Source organism: Musa acuminata, chromosome BXJ3-4, assembly GCF_036884655.1.
Source record: "Musa acuminata AAA Group cultivar baxijiao chromosome BXJ3-4, Cavendish_Baxijiao_AAA, whole genome shotgun sequence".
In the NCBI taxonomy this organism is placed as follows: Eukaryota; Viridiplantae; Streptophyta; class Magnoliopsida; order Zingiberales; family Musaceae; genus Musa; species Musa acuminata.
The window spans coordinates 37,557,313-37,568,917 of NC_088352.1; the positions used below are offsets into that span (position 1 = coordinate 37,557,313).

The 11,605-nt window shown below is 44.4% G+C and overlaps 2 protein-coding genes across 2 annotated transcripts; both read right to left on the bottom strand.

Moving 5' to 3' along the window:
* Positions 1 to 585: 585 nt before the first annotated feature.
* Positions 586 to 2,015, bottom strand: LOC135634941 (transcription repressor OFP8-like). Its single transcript, XM_065145699.1, has one exon. It carries the CDS (start codon positions 1,345 to 1,347, stop codon positions 667 to 669), a length of 681 nt encoding a protein of 226 aa, XP_065001771.1. The 5' UTR covers positions 1,348 to 2,015; the 3' UTR covers positions 586 to 666.
* Positions 2,016 to 8,819: 6,804 nt separating this feature from the next.
* Positions 8,820 to 11,545, bottom strand: LOC135636566 (probable lysophospholipase BODYGUARD 3). The gene is made up of 4 exons (XM_065148337.1): positions 10,680 to 11,545; positions 10,254 to 10,588; positions 9,945 to 10,144; positions 8,820 to 9,285 (listed from the first exon to the last, which is right to left on the bottom strand). The coding sequence occupies exons 1-4, from the start codon at positions 11,227 to 11,229 to the stop codon at positions 8,961 to 8,963; spliced, it is 1,410 nt and encodes a 469-aa protein (XP_065004409.1). The 5' UTR covers positions 11,230 to 11,545; the 3' UTR covers positions 8,820 to 8,960.
* Positions 11,546 to 11,605: the final 60 nt, after the last annotated feature.

Below are 11,605 nucleotides of genomic sequence, written 5' to 3' on the forward strand. Positions count from 1 at the left end.
TTCTTATATTTGGGCCTACCTACCTATCACACTGATACATTTCATGCCAAGAGTGGAGAATCTCTATCACTCTTCGTCTTGATAGCTCTTATATCATATGAATTTGTCCCTCTAAGATACAGAAATATACACAAAAGATGGTGACCACGACTTGGACAGCAGAGAAGAACAAGTTCGTCACAATTTGGAGGACATGGAGACAACAATGCTATCAGATCGAGAAGTTTCTTATAGCGCCTGCTAAAGTAATTAATCAACCACATGGTTTAACAGTAGCAAACAGAAACTTTTAGATGTGATGGCAGCAGTAATGACTGCAGTGGTTGGTCTCTGAAACCAACAAGGAAGATGGCATCTATACGAGCTCCGGCGCATTGTGTTCTGCTCCCATGCACAAGCAGTGGCCATTGCTTCGACAGAATGTGCCGTTCGAATCCGCCTTGTCCTCCTTGCCCACCCTGGCCACTGCCAAGAAACCAAACTCACGGACCGAAAGTACTCTAATGGTTTCCTCTGCTTAATTCCATGATAGACTAATCTTCGTAAACAAACGGTAAGTGACAAAACTAAGATAGAACATGAACCTCAGCATTTACCATCGTGTAATTAATTCATTGAAGAACATAGATGACGAATAGCGATAAGATACATAGATTCTTGTGCTTGTTACAAGTGCCGAGGAACGGGAATTCTGGTACGGTTGCGGTGGTGAAGAAGGTCGGGAGTGGTCTCGTAGCCGGCGAATACTTCTTCCCAGATCTCGGCGAATGCTCGAAGAATTGTGTCATGGTGGCGTGGTGAGTTGAGAGCAAGGAAGCGGTGGAGCAGCTCCCGTAGCTCCTCGCCATCGACGATCTCCTTATCGATGATCATCTGAAGCATTGATCTCCGGAACTCTCCCAGTGGGTCCTTCGTCTCCTTCACCACCGCCACGCTCTCCTCCACTTTCCGCCCTCCTCCTTCACTGCCGCTTCGCTGATGCAATCTCTTCTTCACCCCTTCTTTTATATGAGCGGGGGATGGGAGAGTGCACCGTCCCCACGAAGTCACGTCCTGCTCCAGCTCGTTCAGCTGGCGCAGGAGACCGAAGAGGCTGGGCGTGCTAGCGGAGCTCTCCATCTTCACCTCCTCCTCCCCGTAGGAGAAGGTGGAGGGGGAGGACAAGGTCATGGTGTCCGCGGACGACAGCTCCCTGGCCCTCCGCGTCAATGGCGCCAGTGTCACGGATTTCGCATCGACGGAGCTCGACGACACCGACACTGACACCGATTTGGAGTCCTTGCAGCCGCAGCCGAGGCCCAGAAAGGTGCCGCTGCTGCTCCTCTTCCGCGTGGCACTCGTACTCATCTTTCCTCTCTTCTGGTAGCGATCTATTGCAGTGTGGGGACTGTTTATACCGGAGTACAACCTCCTCCTCCTCCTCCTCCCACCCCTATGTAGTAGCTCACGGATGTAATCACCTCAGTACTATTCTCCCCTTGATTCAAAGTGTGATGTTCGACATGATGATTGGCCTTCATAGAGACGTGTTCGAACTATGCTTGCATCACACGAGTACTTAAATAAGAGGGAGACAATTGGATTATGGACAAGTTGAGAAGAAGCCTTAAATCTTTTGCGGAATCGTCTTCGACATGTTTATCTAAAGACACCTCTTCGGGTAGGAAATTCCAGTCACCATTGCAGGATTCGTGTACTGTTCCAATATGTTTATCCTCATATAGTTGTTTATGAGAAGAATAAAAGCCAAGATCATGAGATAAGAAAAGGATGCAGCTTGTATCGGTTAGACTACACGGCTTAGAAAATATACAGTAGTCTAAAGCAGAAACTTTTCATAGAAAATTGACATCAACTTTTTAGATTAAAGGATTCAAATGGTTTCTAATACGAAAATAAATATGCCTATGATATCGATTCAGATGAACGAACTCTTAGGTAAAGAAAGTGATGCGCAGCGGACCTACCTGGCGGCTGTAGCAGTCTAATTGAAGGCCTTTAAGCCGGCAGGTAGCTGAGAAGAAAGAGAAGCTTTTGGTTCTGTGGGTGATGATGAATTGATTGCATGATTACATTTATGTGGACCGATCTGTCTTGATGGATAAGCTAAGTTATAATAACACCTGCTTCAACCAACCAAAATAAGAAAACCTTCATGTTCGACAGTAGGCTCCTTTCGGTGAGGCTGGCTTTTCATCTAACATCCACCCAAGGGTAGGGACACTGTGTATGCTGCTTGTATTGATCTGAGTAATAATGTATTGAGAAGGTCTTGATGATATATATCTAAGCAATAATCATCTAATTAAGAGAAATGGATGGCAAAAGTATCATCTATCACATCACAAAAATAGCACATACACAACAATTCAGACTCAAGAGGAACCCAGAAAAGACCCAGCAATTGGACCAGGCCAGATTCCATGACCTGTTTGATTTAGATCCACAAGTTGAAGACCAAGGCGCCTACTCACTTAGCCGCTGATAATAAACAGTAGAAATCACGAATGAATTATGGGACATACTATTCCATAATGTAAAGGAGTACCACTATAACAGGTAGATAGAAGAACCATGTGGTAGGCAGAAACACTACCTGCTTTATGGTATGCTTCTGCACCCTTGCAATCACAGACAAATAGACAAGTCTGGTGATACACAGCATCTCTCTCATCACAAAGCTACGTAACCAGATCCAAAGGAATAACATTGAATGCATGATGCCAAGGCTTGTGTCCTACAGTGTGGGTCACCTAAGCGTATCCTGAATCTTCTTTTCCTTGCAGGACACGTCATTGGAGTGCAAGCTCCTGTAGTGTGTTGATCACTGTGACGAAGAAAACTACGGGTCTCAACACCATGAGTCCCCTTAATACTATTCCACTGCTGTGAATACTGTCATTAACCCTTACCATGCGCAGGATGGCTTTCACTCTTCAAATATGTACCGTAATTTGTGTTTCTTATATCAGAAGATGTGAAACCTAAACATTTTGAATCTGAAGAACAACAGGCTACAGGAGCTTTCATTCCGAGAGGACATTATTTTGTCCAAGTCTGGTAAGGTTCATTCCAAAGAACCGGCCTGCTGAAGTAGGTTAGGTGCTGTCTTCTTCTTGCAATACAATGGAAAAAGATTTCAGATCAAACTATTACCAAACTATGAACATCATTTTAAGATTGTTTTTCCACTAGAGGAAGTGCAAAATACTAGCTTTCTTGATTTCCTGAAGAGAAAGCAGCGCCAAGGTTACATGCATGAACATGAGATCGAGTTCACTGCTCACTGGTCTGCATCTTACTGAGGCAACAAGTGAGAAAGGAAGCTCACATTTTGGCTGAGAAAAACTGAAAAAAAGAAAGATGAAAAAGAAGATGCATGATCATGATATCAAATTCACTGCATAATGGCCCATATATATCTTGCTGAGGTAGCGAGGAGGCTAGCTTTCGGGCAAGACTTCTTCATCTTGATCCATGAGATGCATCAACAAATCCACAAAAGCCAGCCTCAGATACCAATTAGGAAGCTCTTGAAGGCTGTCCCACTCCTTCAGCTCGTGTGCCACCACCATCTCCTCCGTGGATGCTCTGAAGTCCTGGTGCGGGTCCTCGGAAGGCATGGTCATCGTTACACTCTCGTCATAGAAGGCGGCCTTCATCGACAACGTGTTGCCTAAGGCTAGAACTTTTCGGGTGCCCAGCTCGGGTTTATCCTCCTCCATTATGGATTTTGTTGTGTGCGGAGAGAAGAAGAACCTCTTGGAACTTATGGGGCCTCTTGGGAGGTCTTCGTCATGCTCTGCGCTGGTAGAGGAGGAAGACATGGTGGTATCAGCGGCCGCAGCATCACCAAAGACCAAATCCTCCTCGAGGTAGATGGAGGAAGAGGTAGAGGAGGTGCAACATGGACAATGGAACGTAGAGTAGAGGTCTACATCAAAAATGTATTTTGATGTAGTGGCTTTTGTAAAACCGTGGTAATAGATGCGGTTTTACATGAGCCACTCCATCAAAATGCATTTCAACCTTAAAAAAAATATACGATTTTAAGTGTATGTCAAATATCGAAAATCGTTTTACAAATAGACACTCGATTAAATTCGTTTTTATCCAAAGTACAAAATAAGATATTCATAGCATTGGTGTTTAAAACAAAAATCTTCTTCTCCAATTCATTCTAATCGTTCATCTCCAACTCATTTCAATCGTTCAAAAGACTTTTAAAAATCATTTTACACAATGTTCCATAGCTTAAAATCCATAATAATTAAAAAATTCCTGTTCTTTCAATTCGTGAGCTCGGAGTTACAACTTTGAAGGTGGTCTCTCCTTTTTCTTCTACCTCTTTCCATGGCAGTAGGCTCCCCCCAATCGTTTTTCCGAGCTTTAAACTCACTTTGTAGTTACATAAAGACACCCACGAAGAAATGAGATCGAGGCCCCCATCCATCTGTTGCGTCTTGTGATTGTGGAGCAAGCAACATGTCCTTTCCCACAATCTCCGGCAGTTTGGGGGGCCCTCCATGCGTTGCTCCAAATCCCATTCATTCATTAATTCCAAGGGCGAGTCCCCAAGCTGATTGATAGCTTTGAAGAAGACTGACTGCCTCAGCCAGCCCTCTTCTCCCAAGTCGTCATTGCCCCCATATACCACCGGGCCACGTCTCTCTTCTCCATTCCCAAATACCACCACCACCACCAGTCCTGGGCTGGTCAACCGTGATTTGGCTTTCTCTTCTTGCAACAAGTAGAAAAGCAGAAGAAGAATGCAGAGAAGTCTACCTTCTCTTCATCTTCAACATAGGGGGTAAAGCCATGTGCTTTCATATTATTAAGCTCTTGCGACCAAGGGAATTATGTTTGTGTTCTTTACAATAATATCCACAAATCCCTCAGAAAATAATCGATATGGATATAAAAATTAAGTCATGCATAGCCTAAGCTGGGCACCTCCTTTTTATTCTTATATATGATTCACGAGCTTTGAGTAACAAAGGAAGAATTATTATTCGATTAGTCGTACACCAACGAGATGTTGACTTCCTAATCATTCATGATCACGTTGGCAAATTATTATAGAGTGCATTTTGTGGATAACAATAGACTTAAAAGTTGATCAAGTTAAAAATATGATGGAGAAAGAAATAAAAGTCTTAACTTTGTTGACTTCGAATTTTCATGGTTGTAAAACCTCTTCTCATCTGCTTATAGAAGGTGAGAGTACAATACATTCATAAAACTATCGAGATATTCTTTGTTTTTCTGAAAGATTCATGCATTTTTTTAAGATGCCAAAATCTTCTTTCATCCAATAATTTCAATATATCAACCGATCTGATTCGAATAATTTGTCAAATAAAACCAGTAAAACAAAAGAAAAGGAACAGAAAATAATAGTAGATATCAAAGAATAGGGAACTCCTGCATTCCCTCTCCTCTGATCATCTCTTCTGGTCCGGAAGACGCAGGCGGTGCAGCAGCGAATTGCAGCTGAAGACTTCGGCAGATGCCCGAAGCGAAGATGGACAGCCACGCGACGACCGGCGTACCCGCGAGGACGAGGCCCACAGGCACCATCCATAGTTGCTCGTTCGACTGGTGGAAGGAGAGAGCCCACCACGCCAGCAGCGTGCCTCCGCCGACACCGGCCAGTAGCATGCAGCCGTTGGCCAACACCTGCCGAACCTTGTGCCCGCCGGCCGACGTGCCGCGGTGGCGGGCGGGGCCTCTATCCTCCTGCACTGGCTCATCCATGGATACGGTTGAGACCTTCCTCATATCTGAGATGCTGATATCCTCCGTTCAATGAAAGCCGGGGGACATGTAACATGTAGGATGCTAAGTCTGCTAATAATGCAGAGAAGAACACTCACGTTGGCTTTCCTGCGACTTGTATAGGAGTCATTGTGCACTGATGTCACACTCCCTTCACGAGCCTCTCACTACGCTCTGGAGAGAATGGAAAGAAGACCCAAGCTTTGATGGCGATTGCAACACTTCCCAAGGTTTCAGTATTTGGAATTGGTTTCTCTTAACAGGCTGGTCCACATAAAATAGCATCACCTTTTCTTGGAGTCTAATCTGGCTGAAATAACAAAACCTGAACACAGGCAATTCACTGCAGTACTTTCTCTCGAGAGCGATGAGATCGATGCGAAGCATCGACGCTCTAATCTGCAAATGGCTACGGAATTGACATGTTTAGGTCTCTACATCCCATGCACTGTGTTGTGACTCCCATTTCTGTGCAACAAGTGATTAGTATCCGAAAGTAAATATCTTTTAATCAAATCAAAAAATACGACAAAACAAAGAACATAAGCACAAGTAAATTGAAGGGCGAATTGTCCTCTTTAGGTTTTCATGGAGAAGCGTCCCATGTTTTTAGAATATGAAATACCCTTAGCCACCTACGTCAAATTTTCATCTCTTTTTTTAGTCCTATAGATCGATCGATAGGGTGAATCATCCGATTATAATATTTTTATATATTTTCAATAATACTAAAAAAATCATAATATATGAAAAAACAGTATGCTATAGTATTATTTTAGTATTATTGAAAATAAAAATATTGTGTTGTAGTATTTTTGTATTGCCCTATAGTATTTTTCTAGTATTATCACTATAACATTATTTTTTATAATAATTATACTGATTTGGATCCATCGATAGGAAAAGAGAGAGAAAAAATGTTATTCTAAATATTAGGTAAGTATTATTTGAAAATTTTGAAAATAAGAGATGCTTCTCAGGAAGAAAAAAAAAATAAAAACTCTCTTTTCGAGTGTTTTTTTTCCAGAAATTCGTCAAAAATTGAATGCTAAACATTTGATTGGAAGTTGTCGAGTAAATCGAAGGGTTTCGGAAAACAACAAGAGTTGCTTGTTACACCCAAATGCCTTGCGTTAGTGCGACATAGCATATCATCTCTTCAGGGTCATGTCCGACCACTTCATGTGACCATTTTGTCTCGTTTTGGTCTTATCTAACTATAATTGTAATCGAGCCACGTATTGAATGAAGTGGCGCACCAACCTGTCCGAGCGTAATAGGGTGAGTCACGACGAGTCTCCCTCGCCTGAGCCATGAGTCCCATTCACAAAGGTGGGGTGACACTGAATCTTGTATGGACTCAAAACAAATACAATTATCTTATTACTTAAAAGAATTAATAGATTTTAACTGTGTATGAAAATATATCTTTGTTATTGTTGATGGAGGATCACGAGAACCTACATGATTCCGATGTGTGGCCCATCCAAGTCAGGGAAGTCAACACTGACGGAGTGCGATAGAGGTTGGTGTTGTGATCTGTAAAGGTTAAGATGACAAATCAATCCATATTGTTGGGTGAGGACACGGACCGCTCTGTGGAAATGCAGCAGCATATTGGAGGAGAGGAGAGGAGAGGAGAGAGCTAAAACCACGCTGAGATGACGTTGAAAAGATCATTTTAGGTTATGAAAGAGAAGCATCCAAATTGAACATTATTATTGAAGGAATCATCCATCATATATGAAGGAAAAAAAGACAAGCCCTTCGTTCTTTGTACATCAAATCTATCATAAATGTGTAAGGATACAACTGAGCGAGTAATCTTCACATCAAATCAGTTAGCCTTATGCTGTGTTTCTATAGAAGTTGTTCATGAAATCAGCATGTCACTCAACACTATCAAATCCTAGAACGAAAAATATCTAATGTTCATACAAAATCTTCTTATGTAGTTTAGCAGGCTGGCACTTGGTAGTTTAACATCAGGCTGTGGCTGCGGTTTCTCATGTCTCATTGGGTGAGAAGAGAGGATCATCTAGCTGGAAGCTAACACACAGGACTTGACACCAGAAGTTCACTGAATTGTTTTCATTAGATGAGATGAGCTTCCGTGCAAGTAAAACAATACACCAAGAGACTTTCCGAACTCTCACTGAAATTATTCGTTGCTCAAACTGGATAGAAGAAACCATGTGGAACTCCACCATAAGCTCAGCTTAAGACTCAAACCGGTAAGTCCCTGTAGGAAGGTCATCTTTGGTTATGACTTCCTAAACACCAAATGGGATTTCCATCATCTGCCCACCTGCATTGCTTACCCTGTCTTATTTTCAGAATTTAGCTCACCAACACTGTACCATTAAAATTTGTTTAGAACATTATGGTCGACTTATCACACGATCGTCTCTCCAAGTGTTTTCCCCTTGATTTACCGTGATGTAACTTGTGAAATGTAAGCTACTATTCTTTCCACTTCTCAGCGGATTTAATGTGGTACAGATAGGTGGAGCGTTGAGTTCCTAACAAGCTTTCTTATGGGGATAAACTGCACAGAAAAATCATGGAAGTTTAATATTTGCTGTGTGCTACACGTGTGCTGATCCAAAGTCTTATATATGCTGAGAACACAATGAACCCTAATCAGGAACAAAATGTCTTGTAGTATTAGTCTAGGAGAACTTATATAGAGGCGTGAATCAGACCAACGTAGAAGAAACCTCCGGTACTGTGAGGAAGAAGATACATAATCTGCGTACCATGGGTTGGGAATGTCGAATGTATAACAAAGACAGTCAATGCTCTCTCACGGGCAACAGCTTCATTGAGGTCATGAGCATGTGAATCTCGCATTTATAGCACCATTTGATCGTTTCTGACATGAAACACATAACACTGACATGACGAGCATTTAATGCGTGCAGACGGCGTGTTCGCATATCAATCCACGCGGTTGTACAAAAGACCTTGAAGAGCGGAATGCTCATGCAGCTCAAGGTCAATACTTCTTTCTGAAGACTGTGGGCTTATAATATCTTTTCTCTGGCAAGCAAACGCAAAAGAATAACGAGAAGCTGCAAGCTTTTCGGTACTTGGAAAGAAATTCAAACTACTTAAGAATATAAAGTACAGAAAAAGAAAAAGGCGATGATAGTATTTCTATTTTATGTGTTGATATCATATCAGCGACTAGCATTGTTCCAAATCTCTTCGAGCTCTCTGGCAAAGGCTTTTTGCCGGCCGACGACGATGGTTATGTGATCCTTATCGTCAACAATCCTCACACGAGCTCGAGGGACCTTCGACTGGATGGCGTGGCTGCAGTCGATCGGCAGGAGCTCGTCGTCCCTTCCGTGGAAGACGATCACGTCGCAACTGAGCTGCTCTCTCACCACGTCGAGGTAGCCATCGACCTTGGCAGCGCTGCCACAGATGATGTTGTGGAAGGTATGCCATGAGGCGTTGTGGGTGTGGCAGAAGAAACCATCCATCAAATACGTTCTAATCCTGCAACCACACAGCAAGTCAGGTACTTGTGATATACGAACTCTCAACTTAGCTTAACGGACATGAAGTCTCCACTAGGATGGTGGGGTGGACGCCACATCCGACACTTCAATGGGGCAAGTGCTTCAGAAGTACTGTACTCTGTTACTGGATCATAAGTGCCTAGTGGGATGGTGGACGATGGCTTATTAATGAGTGAACTGGTGACCTTATTGAATCCGGAATACTTACTGTTTTGAGTATAACAAAGTGTCTACCAGATGTACTTACTATCAAATTGTGGAATATAACTTCGATTAATCTAACACCACCGGACGACAATGGTGGTTCAACACAACCGTTGAACTGCAATCGTAGTGACGAACTAGCGAGTTAATGGACCGTCCTTCAACTTAATTTTCTTACCCACTGGTTCATGTAGGTGCCACCAGCCATATCTAATTCTCAACCGAAACAGGGTCCGTTGACTGTACTTGGAAGTTTTCTTCCTGAGATAAATTGTGTTCCGGAATTAGTGACAGACAGAGTCGAAGATGTGAACACCATATTTGGATAGGAGCACAAAGAGCCATCAACGTACAAGTAATTGAGGCTGTGACGTGAATTAATATGGTTTTGAACTTTGAACTGAGGAACAATAGATTTGCTACAGTACCGACCTGTTGCAGGTGACGAACTTGAAGGCTAGCTCCCACCGCCGGTGGTTCTTGCACATGATGAGGCTCACCGTCCGACTGATGTGCTCGTACCAGCACAGCACCGAGGCCCCGAAAGCCATCAACGGCCACACTCTCCGTGGCGCTACCCGCCGCAGCACATACTGCGTCCTCTGCTCCCCTTTTGGCACTGGAAAATACGGCTGCCGAAACGCAGAGCCGCCCTTCTTCGTTTTAGCTTATGAGTGAAACATGATCGCAGAGCGCACATTAGAAAGTACCATGATAAAAATGGAGGAATGACTTTGTTACCGGCGAAAGAAGAGTGAGCGACTTGACGGCGCCGGGGTGCTTGACGGCCAGGGCCAGCGCGAGGATGGACCCAAGAGAATGCGCCACGATGTGGAAGGACTTGACATCGAAGCGATCCAAGACGGACCGCTCGATCATGACGACGTGCTCCCTCAAGGTGTACAGGGAGTCCGGCGGCTTCGGGCTCTTCCCGAACCCCAGCAGGTCCACCGCGAACAGGCGATACCTCGACCTTGTTGTCTCGCTCAAGTTCGGAAACACCGTCTCTGTCCAGAACGCCGAGGACGATATGAATCCGTGAATGAACAGCACATCCTCCTCCGCCATCTTCCCGTCTGTCCAGCATCAAGCAAATGAGATCATCGTTTATGGTTTCACTTGGTTACAGAGCTGCACTTAGTGATTCATATGATTCGGTAATACCACCTTGTGGACCTTCGGCATGGACGAACAGGGTATCGCGCGACCCGGAAGGGGAACTCCAACGAGTGCAACTTTCACAGCCACAGTCGATCCAGCTCCGGGCGGCGTGCGGCTTGTGGCCGCCAATCTTGCCCTGGAGCAAGTGAATGATGGTGGAGTTAGTGGTGAAGGTGGTGGCGGTTGCCGTGGAGGACCGGACGCGGGCAGAAGCTGTAGAAACCGCACCGCGGTGCCCGAAAAGCTTGAGCTTGCGGAGCTCATTGACAGTGGTTTTCGAGACCTCAGCAACGAGCGAGGACCGAGAGTAGAGCGTGTCGGAGATATCGTCTAGTTGCAGCTTGGTGGAGGAGGTCAACGAAAGGACTTTTGAGCCACTCCTTTCAGCGACAAGGATCATATCTCGCGCGGAGGAGCAGTAACAGGGCTTCCACTCGGCCTCCAGCGCGTAATCAGCCAACTTGTACACCAAACAGAGGAACACATCCAGCAAGTCTAGCAGAGTAAACACAACGAGGCTCAGGACATCGTTTATGACCCGTGCGGCGATCACCATTGCCGGCAGCCAAGGCTTGGCCTCTTTTTACGAGAACACTGCAATGTTGGTATGTAGGATGTGGATGACAACTTCCACCAGACGTCAGAAGAAGAAGCTAGGGAAGAGGAAGAGAATAGTAGCAGCAGGAGAGTGCTTGATCTCCGAGGGAGTGGGCATCTGGAGTTCTCTACCATGCAGCCAACTAATGGAAACCTGAAACAGGTGCAGTGAGGAATTAAAAGAGACAAGGTTAAGGATGGCTTGTAAACGAAGCTGCCATGTGTGTAGCAGAGCGGTCGGAGATGGAGGAGGTGCAGAGAATGGCGGGGCAGTGTTCGATGATGCTGAATTGATGGCGGTCATTAACATCGCTTGTTCAACAAAGGAGAAGGGG